Here is a 27,668-nt window from a genome sequence, read left to right as displayed (position 1 = left end):
GCCGAAGTGCAACCCACCCATTCCACCCATTCCCCTACATTTACCCCTTCACCTAACACTACGGGTAATTTAGCATGGCCAATTCACCTGATCTGCACATCTTTGGATTGTGAGAGGAAACAGGAGCACCCAGAGGAAACCCACGCAGACACTGGGAGAATGTGTAGACTCCACACAGTCGCCTGAGGCGGGAATTGAACCCGGGTCTCTGGCGCCATGAGGCAGCTGTGCTAACCACTGTGCCACCGTGTCGTCCGCCTTTATTATTCAGTAAAGGCAACATACAGCTTATTCAATAGACTTATAGATTTTGTTTCTTTGAATTCCCACCAACAGCTGGTGCCACCTACTTCTCATGGCTCCATCATTTGATGCCAGGTTAAAAAACCAGATGACCAAAACTCTACAGTTGCCTTGATTATAACATACATAGCAATTCTGTATATATAAAACATGACATGAGAACACTTACTTCATCTAAAGTATAGTGAGATATACCTAAACTATATATAAACCTGATAAGAAAAACTGGAAGAATGCAACATGTTTATTTGTTTTCTGAGTGAGGCCTAGTTTCTATTAGCAACTTTTGCAAACTTGTTACACTATAACACTTAAAAGTTCTTTTAATTGGCAATGTTTATCACCTGCAATGTAAATATATTTTGAACTTTAATATATGATCTGAGCATAAACACATTTAACTGTTGAAGCAGTTGTACTTTAGGCACATTACACATCTAGAATGACAACTTATACCAGAATTTCTCAGTGACCTGCAGGCAGGTCTTTGAATCAGCCCTCTGGACCAACTTTCAATGCAAAACTAAGTTTGCAACTGCTTTAAAACACAATTTTTGGGGGGACTTGGTTGCTTTCAAATTCCATTTGCAATTGTTTAGTTAGATTTTCTTTGCTTCATTTCAGCAATAAATGAATTAGAGCTTTCAGACTGTGAAAATGCAGTGGATTGACAACTACTTGAAATGACAGCAAGATAGAAAATTCCCAACAGTAAATCTGACTTTTGTGCAAGTTAAGTTTAATTGGTGTCCCTTAGAGTAGTGCATTATCCTACAGCAATCTTTAGTTCATTTAGCTGATTGAACATAAAGGTGTAAGCTTACATTGAAGCATTAGGGCCTAAGTTCAAGTCCTACCTGCTCCAGAGGTAATAACTTTTCTGAGCCGGTTGCTTCAGAAATATCTAAATCTGTATTTTTTTTTGATTGCCTTTGCAAAGGTGCTTGAACTCAAGCAGATAAAGAACATTTCACGTGCCTTTGCATATGCTAGTATTGACCCCTCAGCTGTAGAAAATTGTATTGAGGTCAAACTGGAAAAAGGTGAAAAGTTTATTTTGAGTATCTTTTCAAAATTTAAGGCCACAAGACATAAGAGCCGAATTAGGCAATTCAGCCCATTGAGTCTGCTCTGCCATTTATTCATGGCTGATAAGTTTCTCAACCCCATTTTCCTGCTTTCTCCCCGTAACCCTGGATCCCCTTGATACTCAAGAACTTATTTACCTGAGTCATAAATCTACACAATGACCTGACCTCCACACCCTTCTGCAGCAATGAATTCCATAGATCCACTATTGTCTGGCCGAGAAGTTTCTCCTTGTCTGCTTTCTAAAAGGTGTTCCCTTTACTCTAAGGCTATGTCCTTGTGTCCTAGTCTCTCCTACCGTTAGAACCATCTTGCCAACATCGACTTGTCTAGGCCATTCAGTATTCTGTATGTTTCCGTTAGATTCCATCCTCACCCTTCTAAACTCTATTGTGTGTAAACCCAGAGTTCTCAAACGTTCCTCAATGTTAAGCTTGTTGTTCCTGGGACCATTCAGATAAACCTCCTCTGAACACACTCCAGGGTCAGTACATCTTTCCTAAGGTATGGGGCTCAAAACTGCAGACAATACTCCAAATGTTGTCTAATCAGAGTCTTTAAGAGCCTCAGAAGTATATTTCTGCTTTTATGTTCATGACCTCTTAAAATAAATGCCATCATTGCATTTGCCTTCCTAACTACTGACTAAACCGGCAAGTTTATCTTGAGAGAATCCTGGACTAAAACACACAAGTCTCTCTGCACTTCCGACTTCTGAATTTTCTCTCCATTTAGAAAATAGTCCATGCCTCTCTTCTTCCTATCGAAGTGCATGGCCTCACACTTTCCCATGTTATACTCCACCTGCCACTCCTTTGCCCATTCTCCTAACCTGTCCAAATCCTTCTGCAGCCTCTCTGCCTCCTCAATGCTACCTGTTCCTTTACTTATCTCCATATCGTCTGCGAAAATTCCCTTCAGTTCCTTCATCTAAATTGGTTAATATATAAAGTGAAAAACTGTGGTCCCTGTACTGAGCCTTGCAGAACGCCACTTGTCACTGGCTACCATCCTGAGAAGGACCCTTTTATCACCACTCTCTGCTTTCATCCAGACAGTCAAGCTTCTATTTGTGCTAGCACCTTGCCTCTGACATCATGGGCCATTATCTTAATCAGTAGCCTCCGTGCGGCACCTTGTCAAATGCCTTCTTGAAGTCCAGGTAGATAACATCCATTTCTTCTGCTTGGTCTAACCTGCTCATTACTTCCTCAAAGAATTCTAGCAGATTTGTCATGGTTTCATCAAGGGGAGGTCATCCATGTTGACTTTGCTCTATTTTACTGTACACCACCAAATATTCAGAAATCTCATCCTTCACAATGGATTCCAGCATCTTACTCACGACTGAGGCTAGGCTAATTGGTCCGTAATTATCTGTCTTTTGCCTTTCCCTCTTTTTAGAGGGATATCACGCTAGTGATTTTCCAGTCCTCTGGGTCCCTCCCTAATTGTAGCGATTCCTGAAAGATCACCACTAATGCCTCCCACTATCTCCAGCTATCTCCCTTTTAGAATTCTAAAGTATAGTTCATCTGGTCCAGATGATTTATTCACCTTCAGGCCATTCAGTTTTTCTAGCACCACCTTCTTGGGGATGGCCACCATAGTCAGCTCTGCCCACTCACTCTCTTGAATTTTTGGGATGTTATTCATGTCGTTCACCATGAAGACTCAAAGTAATTATACAGTTCCTCAGCCATTTCCTTGTTCCCATTACCATCTCTCCAGTATAATTTTCCAGTGGCCCTATGTTCACTTTTGCTTCTCTTTTGCCTTTTATACAACTAAAGTCTTACAGTCTTCTTTTATATTACTGGCTAGCTTAGCCTCATTAAATTTTCTTCCCCCTCATTTCTTTTTTAGTTGCCCTCTGTTGGTCTTTAAACTTTCCAATCCTCTGGTTTCCCACTGCCCTTCACCACATTGTGCATTTTTCTTTTGCTTTTATACTATCCCTGACTTCCCTAGTTGGTCATGGATGCCTCATTCTCTCTGTACCATGCTGCTTTTTCGTCAGGATAAATCTCTGCTGTCTCCCCTGAATTACTCCTGGAAACTCTTGCCATTGCTATTCCACTGTTGTTCCTGCTAGGCTCCTCTCCCAGTCAGTTCTACCCAGCTCCTCCCTGATGCCTCTGTAGTTGCCTTTATTTAGCTGTAATACCGTTACTTCTGATTCTATCTTCTCCCTCTCAAATTGCAGAGTAAATTCAATCATTGCGATCACTGCTTCCTAAGGGTTCCTTCACCCATAAGCTCCCTCATCAATTCTGCCTAGTTGTACAATACTAAATCCAGTATTGTCTGTTCCCTAGTGGGTTCCACCACAAGCTGCACCAAAATGGCATTCCACAAATTTCATTTCTTGCAATCCACTACCAACCTGATTTTCCCAGTTTGACTGCATATTGAAATCCATAATCACTAACTTTGCCTTTCCTACACATCGTTTCTGCCTCTTGGTGCATCTTGCGCCCCAGCTCTTGACTAGGTTTGGAGGCCAAACCGTTGTCAAGATAACTCTAGCTATGTTATTTTCACCTTTTGCGGTTCCTCAATTCTACCCACTCAGATTCTATACCACCTGACCTTACTTCGTTTCTTTCTTTTGATTTAATTTCATTTCTTGTAATAAGGCAACCCTAACCCCCTGCCCGTCTCGTATCTTTTTGACAGGATGTAAAACCTTGAATATTCAGCTTCCAATCCTGATCCCCCCCCCCCCCCCCCCCCTTGCAGCTACATCTGTGATGCCCCCCACATCACACCTGCCAATTTTGATCTGCGCCACAAGCTCATTCAGATGTAACACCTTCATTCTTGTAATAATTGTCCCTCTTCTCATTGTGATTTATTTGTCCAGTGTGCTTGAAGTTTGATTGCTAACCCTTTCCATGCACTCTATCCTATTTTTATCTGTGCTTGAGATTTTAATAACCTCCCCTGAGTTCTGCACCCCCTGTTATCTCCTCCTATAATTTGGGATTTCTAATTTTCCTATAACTGGAGCCATCCCCATCATTTACTTTAAAGTCTGAGCTTTAATGTCTGAGCTACATGCCTGAAATTTTCAAGTTGACTGTATAATTAAACTTGAGAGAGATCTTGCATGTGTGAATATTTTTGAACTCCTTGGAGAAGAGAAGTTAAGAGGAAATTAAATGTTTTCAAGATCATGAGGGGTCTAGGGGTAGATAGAGAAAATTCACATCGGCAGGAGGCTAAGGAATCATGACACTGATGTTACGATGGACAAAATGTCAGTGACAATATGGTCAAGGTTTCATGGTGTGTGGTAACAATGTTGTATGCATTGCATAAAAAGGTGCAGGGGTTGGGGGGAGGCAAATTCAGTTATGGCTTTCAGAAGACATTGGAAAAGCACCTGAAGAGGAACTATTTACAGAGCTATGGGTTAGGATGTGGGAGTGGGTCTAGCTGAATTGTTCTGTACAGAGAATGGATCAATGGGATGAATTATCATGTCTGACCTATAACACTCTGGTTGTGTCTTATTTAGAGATGGAAATGTGTTGCTGGAGAAGCGCAGCAGGTCAGGCAGCATCTAGGGAACAGGAGAATCGACGTTTCGGGCATTAGCCCTTCTTCAGGAATGAGGAAAGTTTGTCCAGCAGGCTAAGATAAAAGATAGGGAGGAGGGACTTGGGGCAGGGGCGTCGGAAATGTGATAGGTGGAAAAAGGTCAAGGTGAGGGTGATGGGACAGATTGGGGTGGGGGCGGAGAGGTCAGGAAGAAGATTACAGGTTAGGGAGGCGCCTCCCTAACCTGCAATCTTCTTCCCGACCTCTCCGCCCCCACCCCAATCTGTCCAATCACCCTCACCTTGACCTTTTTCGACCTATCACATTTCCGACGCCCCTGCCCCAAGTCCCTCCTCCCTATCTTTTATCTTAGCCTGCTGGACAAACTTTCCTCATTCCTGAAGAAGGGCTAATGCCCGAAACGTCGATTCTCCTGTTCCCTAGATGCTGCCTGACCTGCTGCGCTTCTCCAGCAACACATTTCCATCTCTGATCTCCAGCATCTGCAGACCTCATTTTCTCTTGTCTTATTTAGCCTGGCAGGGGTATGCTGTGAATAATAACATTTTACCTGTTTGTCTTCTGGCCCATTTGATGCATAGCTTCCCTATGTCCGTTGAAAATACAGAATCACAAAGAGCAGCAGCTAAAATAGTGTCATGACCACATACAAGGCATTTCAGACAGTTGTCTGCACTAAGAATTTGGATAATTAATTTATATAATCCTTTTAAATTCCGTGTCGGTAGCTGTTTTATAACGTGATGGTTGTGTTCTTGAACAGCGCTTAGCATTGCCTTTGTAATCACGTAACGGCCAACACACATTTTAAAAGTTCGCACTTTATAAACAGTGTCTCCAATTCATCAATCACGTTACGGTGAATTATTGTTAATGAAAAGCATGTTATGTCAGAAAGACCTCTTTTTTGCATTAAAATAATAACATTTTATTATAAAGATGTGGAAATTCTATTTGACGAGAAGATAATGAGGTCAATAGGATAACTGAATTACTTTGACATTAAGATGATGTCTTTGGAAAATTGGAATAAATTAGAGTTGTATACTTGCATCAAAAAGCACAGATGAAACCAAGATGAAGCAGTTCCACCACTGCGTTGAGGGCACAGTTGAATTATCAGCAAAATAGTTGATATGTCAGGATTGTTGTCAGAATAAATCGTTACATGAATGAGCCGAGTAGGAGAGAGGATAATGTTCAATGGAATTAATTGAGCAAAAACCAGAGCACATGCTATCAAGTGACAAGCCAATTTGAGTAATTAACTGGTAATCAGTATAATTGTTATATTGTAATCTGTGTGTAATTGTGGGTAGAATCTGAAGATGTCTATTGCATTGAAAGGATGCCTCTAATGTTAGCAGCATGACCACCAGTAAAATAGCCATACCTTTCACCAGCAACACATTTTCACCAGTAAAGTAGCCATACCACATTCAGCCCTGCATTCATGTATGTGCACAACACGAAGCTAAAGTTTTGGTGTGACCATTTTAAACATGTCATGGCACCTTCCACATTTATGCATAATTCTGCATATCCTTTATCCTAATTTCCCAAGATTGTTCATTGGGCATCTAATACAATGTTACCTTTGTGTTTTTAAAAACAAGGCTTGGCGTTTGTAGAGATGGCTAAAGCAGACAAAGTACTGAAAGTTACGCTGGTTTGGTTAGATATTGCTAACTTCAGGAGGGCACGCAGCGACCACTCTCTGCTGGACGTTAGCTCCCCCACGACATCATGAAGAGGACCAAATTTCTTGGTGTCCACTTGGCAGTGAATCACACTTGGTCCTTCAATACCAGCTTTGTAGCCAAGAAAGTCCAGCAGCATCACTACTTTCTGCAAGAGTTGAGGAAAGCCCATCTCACCCCCATCCTCACCACATTCTACAGAGGGTTCATTGAGAGTATCCTGAGCAACTGCATCATTGCCTGGTTCGGGGATTGCTCCATCTTAGATTGTAAGACCCTACAACGGGTAGTAAGGACAGCTGAGAACCCACTTTACACCACATGCTGCACCTGAAAGGCTAACAGCATTTTGGATGACCCCACACATCCCTCATTCAAACTCTTCTCCCTCCTGCCACCTAGCAGAAGATACCAGAGCATTGGACCTCCCACAGCCAGTCTGTGCAACAGATTTTTCCCCCAAACCAACAGGCTCCTTAACACTATGATCAAACTCTATTCCATCTGCAATTCTTTGAATGACTTTTCGAATTGTTGCTAAAACAATGGTTTATCAATATCATTCATTATTATACTGTAATTTGTCCACCACTGTGCCTTTTGTCTTGTCTTGACAGGAATTACTGTGCTGTCTTGCGTGTTTTGGACTTGTCTTATGGATTTCATGCTGCCCTGTGTATGACTGTGTACACTCATGTAATTCCTGTTGTCAGTGTAACACCTTGGTCTTGGAGGAATGCTGTCTTGTTTTTAGTGTATCAATTGTATATGGTAAAAATGACAAAGCTACTCTTGGTGAGTTGTGCTTGTTTCACCTTGCTGGACAAATTACAGAAATTGCTGGAAAAGCTCGGAGGGTCACTGGACCTGAAACATTAACTATTAATTCTCTCCACAGATGCTGCCAGACCTGCTGAGCTTTTCCAGCAATTTCTGCTTTTGTTCCTGATTTACAGTATCCACAGTCCTTTTGGTTTTTAAATGATTTGTTGGACAGTGACTATGGTAGCAATTCAGAGTTGGTAATTTTCAGTGTTATTAGTAAAGCTTGTAATGATCATGTTGGCAAGATGCAGTTAGCAGTTTGAGATATGTGGCCTTGTTATGGATCATATCTTTCACCCCAGGTTTGACTTATACTGGCCAATTTTCTTCGAATGCGATCATCAAGACGTACCTGGTGTTAGTGTGTATGCAAACAAACATACTTAACCATCTTAGCTATCAGCATAGCGCACAATAATAGGCAACATTCTTACTAGAAATTGTTTGACACTGTTTCACATTCATTGCTGTCATGGTTTCTTGCACATTGATGTATTTAATTTATTTCTAATATTACATTAAGCTGAGAGAATGAATCTAAGAAAGAAAACAAAAGGAATTGTTTTAAAAATATTGCAAAGATAATCACTTTAGAGCTCAGTAATTATCATAGAATCCCTACAGTGTGGAAGTAGGCCATTTTTCATAAAGCAAGTGTTCATAAATTTGGAACTGCTCACTTGTATTGAGTTGTTACTTTTACATAAAGTGCATGATTACTGCCTTGATTCTGTTGGTCTGTATCTCACTTGATTTAGCAACTCATGAGTCAAGGTTTTGTTTGGAAGCACTGATTTGTGTTCTCATGAAAAGCAAAATGTTCTCCCAGCCAACCCAAAAAAGTTGTCCTGTAACAGTGGCATTGTTAGCAAATCTCTACTCTCACTATCACTTTTTCTCTCTCGTGCGTGTGCTTCCCCTCTCCTTTTTTCCCTCACTTCATGACAGTCTGGTGGATTATTTGAGATTCTAATTTGAAAATCCAGTTTAGGTGAGCTGATGTTTATTTGCTTATGTCTATTCTCTGGACATGTTAAAAAAAAACATTTCCAGAATTATAACTTATTCATAAAGTAGGAATCTTAAGTTTGATGTTCTCATTCTGTGATCGAGACAATAGTAGAATCCATTGGTAGCAAGGTAGAAGGCAATAAGTATATTTAAATAAGTAGGGTGTTGTACCTAATATCTATTATCAACCTCAATAGAATAAGTTTGGGATGTGAAGGCCCATGATTGACCTTGCTGCCCACTGCTGACTTGAAGTCCTAAAGTGGCCAGTGAAGATCCTCTTAAAGGCCTCGTTCTAGCAACTGTGATTAAGCCATCTACAAATGGGTGCCCTGGCATGATCTGGCAACAACCTTAGCTCACTACTTGGTACTGAGTGTAGGAGCTGATTGCAGAATGTCTATGCCTGTGGGCCTACTTCCAGAGGACTGCCTGTTGATATTCTTGCATTGACAGAAGACCCTTCCTTCGAAGAGCAGTACAGGATCTCTTGCTGCCTCTATAGGTGGCAGGTGAGATCCACGTTACAAAGACAAGATTCTAGCCCTTTTGGGCTTTCAGGAAAAGCTGTTTGAGGCTATGTGCTTCAAAATTGTTGTTTAGATTTGGCTGATTTGGGCTGAATCGGATGGGGATTAAAGTCATAAAAGAAACCACTGAAAGTAAAGTTGTAAAGGTATTTTAATTATGTATTTATGGCTGCATTGAGAATTCTTTTTATGGCTCGGTCATTCATTTTTGTACTGAGTCATCCTATTGTAAAATTGCCTGATAATTCTTATGGATTTTAAAGAACGGTTGCAGCTTTTAAATTTTTGTCTATCTCTGTTGTCAATGACTAAAGTTGGACTCTGTTTCTTTCATCAGGACAGCTATGGTTGCAATCTTGCGTCAGTGTCTGCACCTAATTTGTTCAGTACAGGGGTATGAAATTACTACATTTCCTTCCAGTCAATTTTAAACTCCTGCATGACACTACTGTGGACCTGTGTTTGTCATTCACTTGCACATCTTTATTTGAGCATGATGAGCACAACTCATATTACTGTACTGGCATTAGAATATTGAAACATCCATTTGAATGCAATAAGGGAATGCATTTGAACTCGTCTTTAATCCCTAAAATGCCATTTACTCCCATCATTTAAGCACTTCACATTCATAGCACAATACCGGGCAAGGTATTCCAATGAAATTTTAATTTTTAAAAAAAGTTTATTTTTTCCTCAATGTTTTTAAAGAAACATTAACTCAGATGACTTGTTCTGTTATCCATAACTATTATGAACGGAATTGAAATCATCCAAACTTATTTACTGGCTTTATTTGGAGTACTGGTGCAAATGTGTTTAGGAATTTTCATGTTTCAATCTGTGCATTTTAGGTATTTCAATATCTGATGAGACTTTTTTGATTCAGCAACAGCTCAAGTTTTGATTATCTGTTGTATGAAAATATCTTCATGCATGCATGATCAAAATTTAGTAATATTCTAGTAGGAATATTGTGTAGAATCACGTCCCCATTAGACAGTGTAAGGAGACTTCCATAGAATCATAGAAGAATCGCAATGCAGAAAGAGGCCATTCGGCCCAGCAATTTTGAGCTGACACTCTGAAGAGCGTTCCACCCAGACCCAGCCCCCTACCCTATCCCTGTAACCCCACATTTACCATGACTAATCTACCTAATCTGCACATCCCCTGATATTATGGCCAATTTAACACTGCTAATCTACCTAACCTGCACATGTTTGGACTGGAGGAGGAAACCAGAGCACCCAGAGGAAGCCTGTGCAGACCTGGAGTATGTACTAACTCCACACAGTCACCTGACGGTGGAATTAAACATGTGTCCCTAGTGCTGTGAGGCAGCAGTGTTAACTGCTGAACCACGGTGCCACCTCTTATTAGATTAGATTAGATTACATTACAGTGTGGAAACAGGCCCTTCGGCCCAACAAGTCCACACCGACCCGCCGAAGCGCAACCCACCCATACCTCTACATTTACCCCTTACCTAACACTACGGGCAATTTAGTATGGCCAATTCACCTGACCTGCACATCTTTGGACTGTGGGAGGAAACCGGAGCACCCGGAGGAAACCCACGCAGACACGGGGAGAACGTGCAAACTCCACACAGTCAGTCGCCCGAGGCAGGAATTGAACCCCGGACTCTGGCGCTGTGAAGCAGCAGTGCTAACTACTCTTATCTCATTAGTTTGCAGCATTTGAACCCTGGTTTCAGAAATGGCAGCCCACTTTCTAACCCAGAGCTTTTTTTATCTTGTATGATAGATGAAGATTTGAGATAGGATAATGCAGTCAGGTTGACACTAACGTTAGTTCAGTTAACTGGATGGCTGGTTTGTGATGCAGTGACTCCAACAGTGTGGTTTCAGTTCCTGCACTGGCTGAGGTTACCATGAAGGACTCTTTTTCAATCTCGCCTGCAATGGTAACCCTTTGGTTAAACCACCACCAGTCATGCGTCCCTAATGAGAGAGCAGCCCTATGGTCGTAGGGCTTTGACTTTACCCTTGACTGAAGTCCACTTGCATTTTGTAACCGTGCTGTTGTAAAGGGCTTGCATGTTTTCTCAGTTCTGTGATACTGTATCTGAAGTTTAACTTTAGAAAAAGGTTTTTAAAACAAAAAAACCGTGATAAAACTGTTCATGCAATAATGTCAGATATCCAATTGAAGAAATTTTATGACAGACCATTAAACGTAGCTATTAGCAGGGCAGGTAAACTATTTCAATATTTATGACCTGCTAATTTATGACCTGTTTTTTTTGTGTGGAATAAAAATAGGGAATGTGTTTGTGGCGTTTAATAACAAATCTTGTTTAATAATTGTGGTTCTTTGTTAAGGATTAATTATCTTTGGCTGCTCATCAACTTTGGTTTCAATGCTATTGAGTATTAATATTTATAACCTGTAATTCGATGCCATAAAGTTTATTTTGCTTTTGAATTGTTCCAAATTTGAATGTTGAAGCACAGTATTAAAACTGTATTTTTAATATAATTAGTATTTAAAGTTATTAGCTAACATTTAAAATAGGAAAAAGTGAGCATTGCAGATACTGGAGAGTCAGAGTTGTCAAGTGTGGTGCTGGAAAAGCACAGCAGGTCAGGCAGCATCTGAAGAGCAGGAGAGTTGACATTTCGGGCACAACGGGGGGAAGGGGGCTGAGAGAGAAATTGGGGTTATGGAAGGGGGCTGAGAGAAATTGGGGTGATGGGTGGTGATGGATGGATGGGGAGAGTGGAACAGATAGGTGGGAAGAAAGATTGCCAGGTGGGACAGGTCAAGAGGGCAGTGCTGAGTTAGAGGGTTGAATCTGGGATGAGGTGGATAGAGGGGAGATTTTGAAACTGGTGAAGTCAATGTTGATGCCTTGTAGGGTTCTGAAGCATTCTTCTTCCAGTTGGTGGGTGGCTTTGAATTGGTTGTGGAGATGGCCCAGGGGTTGCATGCCCTTATGGGAGGGGGAGTCTGTTGGAAAGATACCTGGCATACAATAGTTTTAGGTGACCTCTGTTGAAGGTTACTGACCCAAGCAACACCTTTTCTGTTCTTCTACATTCCCTCCCCCATCCTCTTTCCCCCTCTCCCTCCTCCCCTGGTGTGGAGGGTTGTTTTTCAGACTATAGGCCTGTGACCAGTGGAGTGCCACAAGGATCGGAGCTGGGTCCACTACTTTTTGATATTTATATAAATGATTTGGATGTGAGCATAAGAGATATAGTTAGTAAGTTTGCTGATAACACCACAATTGGAGGTGTAGTGGACAGCGAAGAAGGTTACCTCAGATTACAACCGGATCTTGATCGGGTAGGCCAGTAGGCTGAGAAGTAGCAAATGGAGTTTAATTTAGATAAGTGTGAGGTGCTGCATTTTGGGAAAGCAAATCTTAACATGACTTATGCACTTAATGGTAAGACCCGAGGGAGTGTTGCTGAACAAAGAGACCTTGGAATGCAGGTTCATAGCTCCTTGAAAGTGGAGTCGCAGGTAGATGGGATAATAATGAAGGCAGTTGGTATGCTTTCCTTTATTGGTCAGAGTATTGATTACAAGAGTTGGGAGGTCATGGTGTGGCTGTACAGGACATTGACAGGACATTGGTTAGGCCACTATTGGAATATTGCATGCAATTCTAGTCTCCTTCCTATCGGAAGGATGTTGTGAAACTTGAAAGGGTTCAGAAAAGATTTACAAGGATGTTGCCAGGGTTGGAGGATTTGAGCTATAGGGAGGGGCTGAACAGGCTGGGGCTGTTTTCTCTGGAGCATCGGAGGCTGAGGGGTGACCTTATAGAGGTTTATAAAATCATGAGGGAAATGGATAGGATCAATAGCCAGGAATGGGGAGTCCAGAACTAGAGGGCATAGGTTTAGGGTGAGGGGGGAAAGATGAAAAAGACTGAAGGAGCAACTGTTTAATGCAGAGGGTGGTATATGTATGGGATGAGCTGCTAGAGGAAGTGGTGGAGGCTGGTACATTGCAACACTTAAAAGGCAACTGGATGGGTATATGAGTAGGAAGGGTTTGGAGGGATATGGGCCAGGTTAGGATATGGGCCAGGTTAGGCCAGATGGGACTAGATTAGGTTGGGATATCTGGTCGGCATGGACAAGTTGGAGCAAAGGGTCTGTTTCCATGTTGTACATCTGTGACTAAGTTTTATTACTCATCTCTGTTCATGCCTCAGCTTGTCCCTAGCTTCCATTTCCTGTTCTCGTGTCTTAATTTGGCTTTACAACATAAGTATTTCGACTATTGCACTTCACTTCTAAGCAGATATTACAAAAGTTTCTCTCCCCAGGCTTAATGGCATGCCTTTCTAAAATATAATTACAATTTTCCTCAAAAACATCTGACATGCCACTGCCCCCATCTAAAATCTCCTTTTCCTCCCAAACCCTTAAATATCTGTCACCTTCCACCTTTTGTGCCATTCTCTTGTTTGAGCCTCTTCCACAAAGTTTTCATCCATATCTTGAGCTATAACATGTTTATTTGCAATACCTTCTTCCATAGCATATCTTTCAATACCTTTCCTCTTTGTTTGCTCAGTTGACTACATTTGCTTGATTCTATTCTTAGCTATTCCTACCCTTTCACCATTATGTCTGGAACCAAGGATATATTTATCTTTAGATCTGATAAAGCTTTTAGTCACTTTTCTTAATATCTCCCCTTTTGGCTCTGTCAATTTTTGACTAGTCTCACTTTTGTATAGTGCCACAGAACATGGTTCTATATTAAAGTTTTCTAAAATGTATGTTGCATTCTGCCATCTTCGGACCAATTTTATAACTTTCATCATATAGCCATTATTCCTAAACTTCAGAGCCAAATAAAGTCTAATGTGACTATATCATAGATATTAGGTTAAGCTTTGCTAAATGATGTACTAATTTCCTCTATAGGATGATAATGTTATATAGCAAATTCCAATGGAGAATGGTGCACCATCTCGATGCTACTGAAATTATGCCATTATGTAAATAAGTGACCTTGATTTCATTCCTTTAGTGATGTTTTTGTGTGAAGTCAACTGCTTCAGATAGATAATAGATCACAGATGTTTGTTGAAATACTGTGGTAGCAGCTGTCCATTTGTTGTATTTAGTGGTTTCTCTTCCCTAAATGGACTTCTGACATTTAATAGGCTTCAGATCAAGGACTATATTTTAAAGTGTAATTGTAAATGCTGTGGTGTTATAAATTGAATGGAAATGAATAATAAGCACCAGCTGTTTATTAACTGACTGGCTCCATATATCTAACGTGACTAAAACATTGTGCCTTTGTTCAGAAGGCTATTTAAACCATCAAAATCAGGCTCTGTTTTTAATTGTATTTTAATTATTCACTGAGAATACCTATTGGCTTTTTTGATGTACATCAGAATGGAGAGCAGATGCTACTCCTACACTTTTTCAGTATCTTGACTTTGTTCCCTGAAGAGCTTACACTTATGTTAATTGTTTAACACTAATTTATAATTAATGTCTAATGTATAATTTCTCTGTGCTTATTGTGTAAAATAACTCAAAACCATTTTTGTATGTGATACTTCAGTAGAAATGCACCTAGATGTTTCATAGAATAATTCAATTTTAAACTATAGTTGCCCTGGAGAGAGAGAGAAAACAGTTGCTCATGTGCACAGAGACATGATTTCTGTCTTCTCGCTTGAACAGTAGTTGAATTATATAGTCATTTTACAGGAAAGAAAATACAGGTTATTTTAAAGTATGTTCTCCAAATTAAACTTCCCAAATAAAACATTTGGAATTACATTGGCAACTTTGGTAGAGATGAACATTCTTTGGCTCCCTTCATGTCGCAAATTCAATGAAGTCTTAAGAATAATTAACAGAACTGAAACAGCTCAGCCTCAAGTTCTAATATTCTCAAAAAATCTTAACAAAACATCAAACTCAAAATGTACCCTTTGTGAGAGCTACCTTAAAAACGCAGCCGCAAAGATATTTTAATACAATACTCTCATCTGGCTAAAGCATGACAACTGACCCAAATTTTTTTAAACAGGCATTGTAGAATTTTGAACAAACCAGGGGCTCAAGTCACTCGATTTGTTTTAAGATTGCAAGTTTGATCAATTTAAAAAGGACATAATATTGTACAAATTAAGTGTAAATTGCCCACAAAACACACTGAATTGAGATCCTGATTCAAACAAGGCAAAACAGTTACTTCACAGGATTTTCTGAACTAGTATTTTAACAAACCAAATTTTTAACATCAAACACACTCAGCATGGCACAATTTACATTGAAACTTTCCTTTTTCAACCCAATCTATTAGTACAACCTTAATTTCAGTGTTTCTCGTTGTTTTGGCATCCTCTCACTGAAAGAGAAAACCCTCGCAGTGGACCACATGGCGCTGCAATCCAAGCCACACTCTTTCCCCCAGAACAAAGTTATGGATCGTAGAATGTTCTACCCCAGAAGACACAGGATGCTCAGGAACTTAAAACATTCCTGTCAGAGATTTAAATGTTAACAAATCTGGGAAAAATGCCAAAGATGGAGTGGAGGTAGATCCTCATTAGTGTATTGATTGACAAAGCAGGCTTGAGCAGCTGATTGATGTATTTCTCCCAATAATTGTATAACTTATTACAATGTAGTGTTACAAACGTGTGAAAATGGTTTGGTTCTCTGTCATTAATCTAGCTTTTGAACAGAGATGTTCTAACACTTAGAAGCAATATTAATTTGCTAACATATACTATGCTTCATAAAGAAATGATTGGTGACAGTGGAATGGCGAATAGATGGGTTAAAGTTCAAATGAAGCATAATCTAGCTTTTGAACAGAGATGCTACTTCTCAACTAAACATGTCACATTTGAAACTACTGTCACTGTTTGCAGTGATAGAAAGAGGCTTACAATTGTAGCCATCCTGAGAACAACCCAATGTATTTGATTGACTGACTAATATCAGAACAGTATTTGGAAATATTAACTTTTAGTTGTCCATGTCTGTTCTTTGTTCCCCTTAATGGTTATAAACTGATTTGGGGTTGTCTTAAATTGTTTTCTGACTACCTCTGTCATTTATCAATCTTTTCACAGATTTACCCCAGTTTAATCTGGGAAGTTTTTCATTACGTTGAGGTCAACCTTGTATAAATCTATAAAACTTTAGTAATTTCTCCCTTTCAATCAATATTTTGCTCTGGTCATATTTTGATCTTTGTTGATAAGAGTTCAAATACCAATTGGTATTTAAATAAATCTCCCTCAGTATTCAATACTCGAGTGTGCCCTGTGCCTTCTCTGATCTTTGTTGCAGAAAACTATCCAACCTAACTCCAGAAACTTAATATCTTTCTGACATAGACTAGTCTGATTTCCTTAATACATTTGAAAGTTAAAATCCTCATTAAATCCACAGACTTTGCCACATGCTTCTTTAATTTTAGCTTTTATGTGTTATGCCATTTCTCACCTGCTCGACCTGTACTCCATTCCCACTGCAGTCTTAGATGTTTTTAATTCTATTTCTTAATTGTACCTGTAAGGTTTGCAGCTACTTCAAAATTGATGGGCTAGAAATGACTAAACAATCTAGATCTGTCCAGATCTGCAACACAAACCTAGAAATCCAACAATATTTTTCATCATCAAAAATATCAAATTCAGTATATTTTGCATTCATTTTCTACATTCATTTTGAGGAAATACTAAACATAGAGTTAAGCTTTTACTTCATTCATGGCCCTTGTCACAGCTTGTATCGCACTCTTACTGTGCGAGTAGTCTGCATGGCAAGCGATGGCTCTAACTTCTCGGTTTATTGGATTCCTTATCTTACATATGGAATCCAATAAGCCTGCATGACTATTCAGATCACAGGAATTGCATTATGGTTGTGGTTGGCCTGATGTAACAGTAATTGTTTTTTAAACAAATGCAGAAATATAACTTTCACTAATGTTTGAATATCCTTTTGTAAGCCTTTCTTATTGAATGCCACTCATTTTAAAAAGTGGCAATAGAGCTAAAGCAGTTTATAAATGTCTACTCAATATCTTTTGTTTTTATGAATCTGCAACATTCTGATCACCTCTTCTCCATGGGAAGAATGCTTGTTGTCATCAAATTAATCCTTGTCAAAGTAATGCTTGCATGTTTTTCCTCATTCCTCTGCTTGTATTTCCAGTTTTTCCATTTTCCCTGTTGACATATTTTGCTAAAACTATTGGGTAGTTAAATGTTATAAGAGATGTAAGTGACTATACAAAGTAACATCTTGCATTGTGTATTATAGGTAATTTTCTCAAAAATGTGACTTCATGCACAAGTATTGGAAAATAAGTACTCAAATCTGTAAAAACTGTCCATAAATTTATGCGCATGTCAACAAACGTGCTCTTGATTTTTGAAAAGGCTTTTTTTTATAAAGTACTTGTCAATTTCATATCCCCAACCTAAAACGAAATGGCAAGGTAACAGTGCTAAAAAGCACTTGATTCAAGGTTACTTAACTCTAACAAGATGGACAGTGGTCCATATTTGTAATATAGCACAAACTTGACTATAAGCAACATATTTTACGAATCATGTTCAATGGATCAGATTATTTTCTGTTTTTAAATTATCCCCCAAAAAACAATAAGTTCCCTGTTTTAAAAAAAAGTCTGAGCACCATTTTACTCAGTGTGATCTTGTAACCATCCAAAACACTGTTGTGCTGTAGATAATCAGGGGAATGAAGCCCAGCATTGGGATTTGGGAAGGCAATGGCCTAGTGGTATTATTATTGGACTGTTAATATAGAGATGGAAATGTGTTGCTGGAAAAGCGCAGCAGGTCAGGCAGCATCCAGGGAACAGGAGAATCGACGTTTCGGGCATAAGCCCTTCTTCAGGAAAAGGGCTGCGCTTTTCCAGCAACACATTTCCAGCTCTGATCTCCAGCATCTGCAGACCTCACTTTCTCCTGTTAATATAGAGACCCAGGTAATGTTCTGGGGGCCTGGGATCAAATCCAACCATGACAGATGGTGGAATTGGTTTTTGATAAAAATGTGGAATTAAGTCTAATAATGACCGTGCAATCATTGTAGTTGTCAGAAAAACCCATTAGATTCTCTTGCGCCATTTAAGGAAGGAAACTGTTAAGTTTACCTGGTCTGGCCCACATGTGATTCCAGACCCACACCAACGTAATTGACTCCCAAATGCTGGTGTAGCTAACGAGGTCCTCATCCTATGAGTGAATAAAATAGGAACACAGTTGTACTTAACTGGGAAAACATAGTTACTCGCAGAAAATTTGGGGGAGGGAAATGGAGTGCTGCTGGTGAGTTAGAGAAGTGTATAATCTAAATTAGCCTAGAGATTGTTGCTGTCCTACCTTAAATTGGATATTTTATACTTTACAATAAATCTGTATTAATGCATTTTAACAATTTGAAGATTCTTATTTATCAATCAGTCCTGTTACTGAAAGAATGTGTCTTCAGACAAAACTGCAGAAGTAATTAGTTCCTTTGACAATGATCAGAAATTACTGGTTAAACCTTTGGCCAATTTTCCAAGTCCTTTATATTGTTATTTCCTTTGGCTTTGAGGGAAACAAAATCTTTGATCAATTTAAATCAATTCAATTTGCAATGTGTTGATTTCTTCTTTCTGCTGAAAATAGGAATATGAAGCCCGAACTGGTCGAATAACCAAAACCTCACTCCAGCCTGTACGGCGACGTAATCTTGAGTTTGAGCCCCTGTCTACTACAGCCCTGATCCTAGAAGATCGACCAGCGTATGTAAAAATTTGTTATACAGTTTACAAAGAATACTAGTACAAATCCCTGCTTATGTTTTTTTCCTTGTTGTAATGCACTGTGCTAATGGTATGTATTTTAAAGACTTCTATCATCATTGTATCTATTTCTTCAATATCGCTTTTCTCAGTGTATCCACTATTGTAAATCCCAAACTCAACATTGCCAAGAAAAGTTGGCTGTTTTTGTGGCATTTGAGAGATTCTCTTATAGTTAAATTTAGAGAGACAAGCTCCATTTTAACCAGTTGACTTGTGGAAAATATAATTTTAATTATATTTAGCCCTTTGGATTTTTTTTACACCATGTACTCACCCTGACCACCACATAAACTCATTCAGACTTGCTATGTTATGGCTAAGAACTTTCTGCCAAATTGCATATGTTCTCTCAACTTTGTGCACAGTGCTCAATCTGAAATGCCTACTACAATGAATATCAAGCCTAATGAGCAATCGTTTCTGCAGATCATTTATATAAATCATATAATGCATGATACCTTGGTAATTAGACCCAATTAATGTTGAAATATAATTCTGTTTTGGTTGCCTATATTTTAAAAACATAGATGGAACTAATTTGCATTTATTGTCTGTGCATTTTGATCAAGAATTGAACTAAAATAAACAATTATAACAGATTACTTAAAAAGCTAATTTAGCAGATTTACCAACAGTCTGCAAATGCTTTGACTTTATAAGTTGAACCAGTTTATTATTAAAATGTTCTCCAACTATTTCTTGGGTTACTCCTATAATGACTGAACTTTGAATTATGCACCATCTCTGGCATGTCAGGACATTTGGAAGCTATTCTCTAGCTACTGAATTTCGTAGAGTATTAGTATTTAGTTAATTCTGGCAGTTTGCCTTCTCCAAGAGACCTTTCCCATGAACTTGGGAATAGATAAGCCCTGGCCAGTAGCTTATAATTATTGCTATAAACCTTTTATTTTTATGACAAATTATTCTATTGTTTAATCAATGCAACTTTAAACATTTTTCCACTTACTCACATGCCCAAGGGATAGGAATTATGTAGTCTCTCACCTTGCTTAAGGCTTTTTGGTTTTATACTTGGTCTCCCTAGTCTTGCTTCTGCAAAAAATAAATTCCAAGGTGCCTACTTGAGTTGTATTAACAATGGTTGCCAACGTTTTTAAACATGTTCAGTTAGTAGTATTTCCTCCAAAGAAAAGCATTGAATGTTGTAAATTATCCCATTAATGTACAGCTATTTGTAAACCATGAGTTTACCTTCTCCTCCTTTGCACCTTCTCCAGTTCTTCATTATTTTGACAATAGGGTATCCAAAATTGCGCACTAAATGAGGCCCCAAGGACTTTTTGCAAGATTGGCTAAAAGTTCAAACATATTTCATTAACAGCACCCATGTGTTCACGCAGGCAAATGTATCTCTTTTAATCTCCTCACCAGTGATGCATAGATCATTTGGCTTCACCAATAGACATCCCTTGGTTTAGTCTTGTGCTTTGTTTTGAGAAGAACTTATTCACATTTGTCATTCAAATACAAAAATTAATAAACCTAATAACTGGTCTAGATCTTATTCTTTTTGAAGTAATGTTACATGGTAGAGGGTTGCAAATATAATATGTTGTTTTAGAAAAGTAGTAGGTACAGTTATGCAATGTTTTGGTGAGACAGATGCTGGTTTTTCTCTTCCTTGGCTTTACATTCCTCCCACCACCATTGTTGAGGATTATTTGACATTGTAGTAGTGCGCAGACTTTCAATCTTTGATTGAAATTCACAACACAATAATTGCAACATTTCTGCATTTTCTGTAGTAGACGACTTCTGTCAATGATTATACAAAATGTACAGCTTGTTTGAAAACACTTCATACAGTGAAGTTCCCACATTTAAGTGATCAACCAGAGATGTTAAATTGAAGATGTTGAGTGGCAGAATATGTGCATCATTAAGAAAAGATGTGCTTTGCAATTTTTATTACAGCTAACAAATTCGAGACTGAGCAGCTCTAGACAAAGAAAATTAGAATGAATGGATTTGAAATATATTTAGCTCCATTATATGCAAAATAATGTAATGTTATCTTGTGGAAGTTTCAGATATTTCACAAGATGTTTCCACTTGTGGGAATTGAGTTGTCATAAAGATAGTGTCACCAATAAATCTACCAAGGACCTCAAGGCGACAACTTGAATCAGTGCCAGGAATTTGCAATGTTGTATAACAGTGTTATTAGAATGAATGGTATTGTTATATTAAGAGGGAGCTGGTTAATTCACAGGAGATTTGAAGAATATATAGATGCATTGAGATGAAGCAGGGTGTGAGGATCTTGGGAAGTGTTACTACAGATTACTTAGGTTAAATAGCTTATTTTTGTGCTGTAAATTCCATATAAAGGAAGGAAGGTGGACTGACAGGATTTGGGCACTCTCGGCCGGGCCTGGCCCGGGCCCCCTCGGCTGGGCCTGGCCCCCTCTATCCATCAACACTAAAACCAAGCTACTGGCCAAAGTCATTACCAAGAGTTTGTGCTGATCTCTCCAGGCAGTTTGTCGTCCATCTGCAGGTGCTGCCTGATAGTGATTGATATGAAGGATATAGTATATGATGAATATCTAATCAACAGGACAGTCATTAATTAACTGAAGGTCACAGCTTTTCCATGATGCAACATTAAGGTTAAAGGGATATGGGACTAGATTAATTTAGAACAACTGGTTGGCAAGAATGAGTTGGACAGAAGGGTCTATTTCCTTGCTGTATGTCTCTATGACTGTAAGTTGACAACCATATTGTTCGTTCTTGATCAAAATTCTCATATTCCACCTACCCTCACTGTAAGAGAATATTTACCCCACAGATTCAACTGTTCAAGAATGCACACCACCTCTTAAACCCACACTGGTGGGCAGTAGATTATGGCCTTGCCAGTCTAATCCAAATCCCACCAAAAACTGCAGTGGCTGGAAAATATTGCTACCGACCTGAGCCAATCTCCTGATATGTATGCAGCTCAATGGTATTTTCTGCAAATGATATCAAGCTTATCTTGGAGCAGCAACAAACAGATTAAACTGTTAACTGCCAAAATTGGGAAAAATTGAATGAAACTGAAACCGCTCAAATATTAAGTCACCAACCAAATGCTGATATGTTAATTTGTAGGGGTTTGTTTAGATTTTGCTTACTGTAATATGGGAGTTAGGAAATTAACCTGATGTAAGTATATTGTGATGAAGCTGCTCCTTTGACAAGGCTATGCTGTCCTTGGCTTTTTTTTAACCTCAAGGCCGTAAATGACATGGACTCCAAAAAGTGTTAAGGTGAAGGGTTTTAGGGCCAATTTGGTAATAGCTAAAAGAGACTGCCTCAGGCAGAAGACTTACAATTTTAAAAAAAGACTTGTGCAATGAAAGGGGAGTGGCCTGTTCTCCCAGCTCAGCTTTACTCTGGCTTTTTTAAGCAGTAAAAGGAAGGCTGCTGGACTCAAAGAAGCAGATCCAGGCTGGTACACTCTCCCTGACTTCTATTCTGTAAGAACTTATGTTTGATTTTTATCTTTTGTGACAAGGGGTATTTATGGGGATTGTTGGAAGTATTCACAATAGCCTCATTAAGTTGGGATAGTCTATTGGGTTATCAGATAGGATAAGTTATTTGGTATTCTGTTTTCTATTTGTGTTTCATTCAGTAATCTTGTAAATAAATTCTGTTTTGTTTGAAACAAAGTAGTTTGACCAGCTGATTCTCTCCTGGAATATCCACTTTACACCTGCTTGAAACAGCTAGCAAAATTAGGGTCTAGGCTCCCTTCTTGAAATGTTTTGAGGGGTATGGCCTGGTTCATAACTGTATGTGTGTGTGTATGAATAAATAAATAAATAAAGTATTTAATCAAACCACCAATATTCAGTATGCAGCTTTTATATATTGTGGAAATTAGTCCTGTTCCAAAGGGGTGCGAGTTTCAGATACTAATTTAAAATGCAGCTCAATCGGTTACTGTTTATTTGCATCTCTCATCATATTTGTTAATACGTGTGTCACAGTGCCAGGGGAGAAAACAATATAAATGTCCTTCAGGTAATGGATGAGCATATGAGAGAAAATGGGATTCAAACAAAAAACAAGTGGAAAGAATCAGTTAGTTGAACCAATCCAAATCTGCCATTCCTGCCATTGTCAGCTGTAAGAGTATGGCCTTACTGGGAGATTGGTGTTGTTTCCCTGAACTCTTATGAAGTTGAATTGAAGCAAAATTGTTTTGAGGTGTTATCCAACTTACTGAAATAGTGCCCAAGTGAGATTGTCAAGCCGAATGACACATGAATGCAGTTTTATGCTGAGGATGTATTAAAGTAACCCTCCTATTGTGCCTAACCACTACTTCAAAAGCTCAGTTTTTCAGATTGAAGCAAGGGCGTAGGGAGGCACATGTGACATATGCAAATACATCCTTATTATGTGACCATGAAGTCTGGAATCTTTGGCCACACCAGAAAACTGAAGTATTAAATGAAAATACATGTACATTTCAATCATGCACCAAGCACTAGTATATTCAGTCTGAAGGCTGAAAGTTGGTTGATGCTGATTGGTCTGATAATCAAATTAATTCTTAATGAGTCATGTTCATGTTTAATGACTTTGGGTTAATGTCCACATTGTAATGAAATCATTTGGTGAAAATGACTTGTATCATTTCAAAAAGTCTGTTTCTGTTTAAGTATTATAAGTTAGATGGATCAGAGATTATGTTGGAAAATAACACAAACATTATGGTTTCAAAATAGCCATTTATTAAACTAAGTTCTTAGCCAATAAATTCTTGGATTTACTTTTAATAAAAAAAAAGTAAAAGTACAGTAATAAAAATTGCAACCATTCATGTCGATTTGAGATTAAAGCCAGTTTTACTAGTTGACATCTTAATGCTAACCATAACCACCACTATTAATGTAATACTGATAAATTCTAGAAATTTAGGACCATAAATTTTCCTTAGTGATAAAAGCAGCAACCATTGCATCTTAGAAATAAATTTAATCAATTCGAGCATGTGTATCTCAATACTTGATAAATTTATTCTGCTGGGTTTGCTAATATTTCACCTTTGAGATAAAATTCACAAATTAAGGGAAGTCTTTGTGTCATTAAGTCCCTATCCAAGTTCAAGTCCCAAGTGAAAGAAGATGAAAATGAAGGATTGTGCTATCTTTTAAATTAATCTTTGGAAAACATTTTGCACCACCATCACCACCCACAACAAAAATATGTCAGTAACATAGTAGTGGAAGTGCACACATTACTTTGCCTCCCTTATAAAGTTCTGGGTTTGAAACAGGTACTGTTCCAGTAAATGCTTTCATAACTTATAGCGTGTAGAGGCAAAGCCAGATTTTGGATGCCAAGGCCAGTGTTGAATTAAAAAATGTCGTATCCTGAGCAAGTTTTAAATAACTGGCTAATAGAAATCTGAATGTATTTTGAATGGAGAAATTACTCTGTTTGCACATAGTCAAGTTTTCGTTCTAATGTTTGATATTAAAACGTCCCTCCAATATTTATCAGAAAAATTTCTGTTGCAGCCATTTACCTGCAAAGTCAGCAGAGGAGGCTCAGCGGCACAGACAAGAATACGATGAGATGGTGGCAGAGGCAAAGAAGCGAGGTACTGAGCATGATATAGTGAGATATGTGAAATAGACTGAGATTCAATATCTACAATTAAACACTATCATGCAAAAGGAATCTTATGATTCTATCATTTACGGAGTTAACTTATTTATACTTTTTAATACTGTAGGGTGCCAATAGTCAGTAGCTTGGAAGAATAAAATGCAAATTCAGTTCCTGAACCTAACCACATTATGCCTCATGGAGGCAACAACCTTGCTGTGCTTGTGTAGAGAGAGAATAGAAGTGGGAGGCTTGAAAGAGATGGTGACTGGAAAGCACAATCATACAGAGCTGTCTTTGCAGGATAGCTTCAAGTTTCATCACAGATGGTCAATGATGTACAGTTACAGCTCTGAAAACAAATTGTAATCCTTCAAGGGAGGAATTCTACCTAGAATTTTGCACTAATTATTTGCCACTTGTGAACAGTAATCAATGTTCTTGGGAATTTTTAATTTGATTCAGAAATTAAAGAAGCACAACGAAGGAAAAGAATTATGAAGGAACGATTCAAACAAGAAGAGAGCATTGCTCATGCTATGATTATTTGGAATACAGATATTCTTCCCAACTGGGAGACCATGTAAGTAGGCTTTTATTTAAAAACAATACCTCTTTAATGGTGACAGTTGTGCAAGTCTAATATCCTTTTGTTTCTCCTACTTAGTCGAAATACACGGAAGGTGCGTGAATTATGGTGGCAGGGTATTCCACCAAGTGTCCGAGGGAAAGTATGGAGTTTGGCTGTTGGTAATGAACTGAATATAACTCATGGTATGTACACTCTGAATCTTTTATATAATTACTCTGCATCTTGAAAAAGAAAAGAAATATATTGTACTTTCAACACAGTGTAGCAAATGTATTGTTTTGACAGCCCTCTTGTATTATCTGAGTATTTTGTGCTTAAGTGGCTCTGGTTAGTGGATTTAAAGACAGGTGATTGACTTTGATTCCTGTGCACTAAAGATCAGAGGTTAGACCAGGAAAAGGAACTCTTGATGGTTTTCCCCAGTAGTATCCAAGATCTGACCTCAATTATAATCCTACTGCTATCCCAACTGAGCTGCTCTATAACTGCAGATTATGGTTGAACTTACAACCTAATTGTATGCCTCTGATTCATAGATGCAAGCTTATGAATTCATTGATCTTATTTAATTCAATTATTAAATAAATGGTCAGTGTTGTGATGTTGCTAGTTATGTCATTATACTTGCAGGTAATTGTGTTTAAGAAAATGGAGTAAATGTTATATCAGTCATGTTAGTGTTACAGGATATTGTTGTGCAGCATATCATAGATTTCAAAGTTTGTGCGAAGATTTGTAGCTCGGGTGCTCGTTGTTGTGGTTCTGTTCACCGAGCTGGAAGTTTTTGTTGCAAACGTTTCGTCCCCTGGCTAGGCGACATCATCAGTGCTTGGGAGCCTCCTGCGAAGCGCTTCTTTGATGTTTCCTCCGGTGTTCATAGTGGTCTGTCCCTGCCGCTTCCGGTTGTCAGTTTCAGCTGTCCGCTGTAGTGGTTGGTATATTGGGTCCAGGTCGATGTGTTTGTTGATGGAGTTTGTGGATGAATGCCATGCCTCTAGGAATTCCCTGGCTGTTCTCTGTCTGGCTTGCCCTATGATAGTAGTGTTGTCCCAGTCGAATTCATGTTGCTTGTCTGCATCAACTAGCCACGAAACGACACGACCAGCTATCCTTAGTAGCCACACACGCAGACAACAAGCAACATGAATTCGACTGGGACAACACTACTATCATAGGGCAAGCCAGACAGAGAACAGCCAGGGAATTCCTAGAGGCATGGCATTCATCCACAAACTCCATCAACAAACACATCGACCTGGACCCAATATACCAACCACTACAGCGGACAGCTGAAACTGACAACCGGAAGCGGCAGAGACAGACCACTATAAACACCGGAGGAAACATCAAAGAAGCGCTTCGCAGGAGGCTCCCAAGCACTGATGATGTCGCCTAGCCAGGGGACGAAACGTTTGCAACAAAAACTTCCAGCTCGGCAAACAGAACCACAACAATATCATAGAATCCCTATAGTGCGGTCCACAGAATCTGCTCCGACCCTCCAAAGAGCATTCCACCTAAACCAGCACTGTGGCTAATCCATCTAGCCTGCACATCCCTGGACACTACGGGGCAATTTAGCATGGCCAATCCATCTAACCTGCACATCTTTGAACTGTGAGGAAACCAGAGCACCCAGAGGAAACTCTCTCAGACGTGGGAGAATGTGCAAATACGCAGACAATTGCCAGGGAGTGGAATTGAACCCTCGTCCCAGACGCTGTGAAGCAGCATTGCCAACCACTGAGCTACTATGTAGCGACATAATTTCTGGATTGTTAGATAAATTATCCCAGCTATACTAAATCTAATTTTAGCTTATTTCTAAGTACCACTAGTTATCCCTGTGTTAAGGGAATGAAGTTCTTTCGAACAACCAGATTTGGAAATAATTTAGCACTTCCTTCACAATATTCATGATTTGGAGATGCCGGTGTTGGGCTGGGGTGTACAAAGTTTAAAAAAAAAAAATCTCATCACCAGGTTATTGTCCAACAGGTTTAATTGGAAGCACACTAGCTTTCAGCACGCTGCTCCTTCAGGTGATTCACCTGATGAAGGAGCAGCGCTCTGAAAGCTAGTGTGCTTCCAATTAAATCCGTTGGTCTATAACCTGGTGGTGTTATTTTTTATCTTCACAATATTCGAGTTTTTCACTGAAGCGGCAAATAGAAAAGCACAAATTTTGTTTTGTATCCACGTTCCCTCATGCGACTAGCTCTTGAATTCAATAATTCTGCTGAGAAGAAAGTAAATAGGACAGCATGGCTTCCAAAAGGGGCCAGCACTGAACCACAGTGTCACACCCTGCCTGTAGAAACGGTTTTTAAAATGGTTTTGTCTGGTGCCCTGGATATGGTTGACTCAGTCCCAAAGGTGTAGAAATTAACTTGTTAAAAATTGGCCTTAATTGTTTATAGTGTGTTTCCATTTCATAGAGCTTTATGAAATCTTCCTGTCTAGAGCGAAGGAACGTTGGAAAAACTTCAATGATGTCGGATCAGAGAATGAAACTGAAGGTAAGTTAACTCCTGAAGTATCTCTTAGAAATAAATTAAC

The 27,668-nt window shown here is 39.0% G+C and overlaps 1 protein-coding gene across 1 annotated transcript in view; it reads left to right on the top strand.

Moving 5' to 3' along the window:
• Positions 1 to 27,668, top strand: part of tbc1d12b (TBC1 domain family, member 12b) — a 94,691-nt gene that overhangs the window by 54,677 nt on the left and 12,346 nt on the right. Inside the window, exons 3-7 of the mRNA XM_043712454.2 lie at positions 18,702 to 18,817; positions 24,427 to 24,509; positions 24,983 to 25,100; positions 25,185 to 25,291; positions 27,548 to 27,628. Coding sequence (XP_043568389.2) covers positions 18,702 to 18,817; positions 24,427 to 24,509; positions 24,983 to 25,100; positions 25,185 to 25,291; positions 27,548 to 27,628 — 505 coding nt within the window. The remainder of the gene's footprint in view (positions 1 to 18,701; positions 18,818 to 24,426; positions 24,510 to 24,982; positions 25,101 to 25,184; positions 25,292 to 27,547; positions 27,629 to 27,668) is intronic.

The sequence above is a fragment of the Chiloscyllium plagiosum genome, unplaced genomic scaffold (assembly GCF_037043375.1).
Source record: "Chiloscyllium plagiosum isolate Xiang-an unplaced genomic scaffold, Cpla_swu_hap1 HiC_scaffold_22, whole genome shotgun sequence".
Lineage (NCBI taxonomy): Eukaryota > Metazoa > Chordata > Chondrichthyes > Orectolobiformes > Hemiscylliidae > Chiloscyllium > Chiloscyllium plagiosum.
Note: the sequence above shows the minus strand (reverse complement) of the source record. Positions and strands in the feature narration are given on the sequence as shown.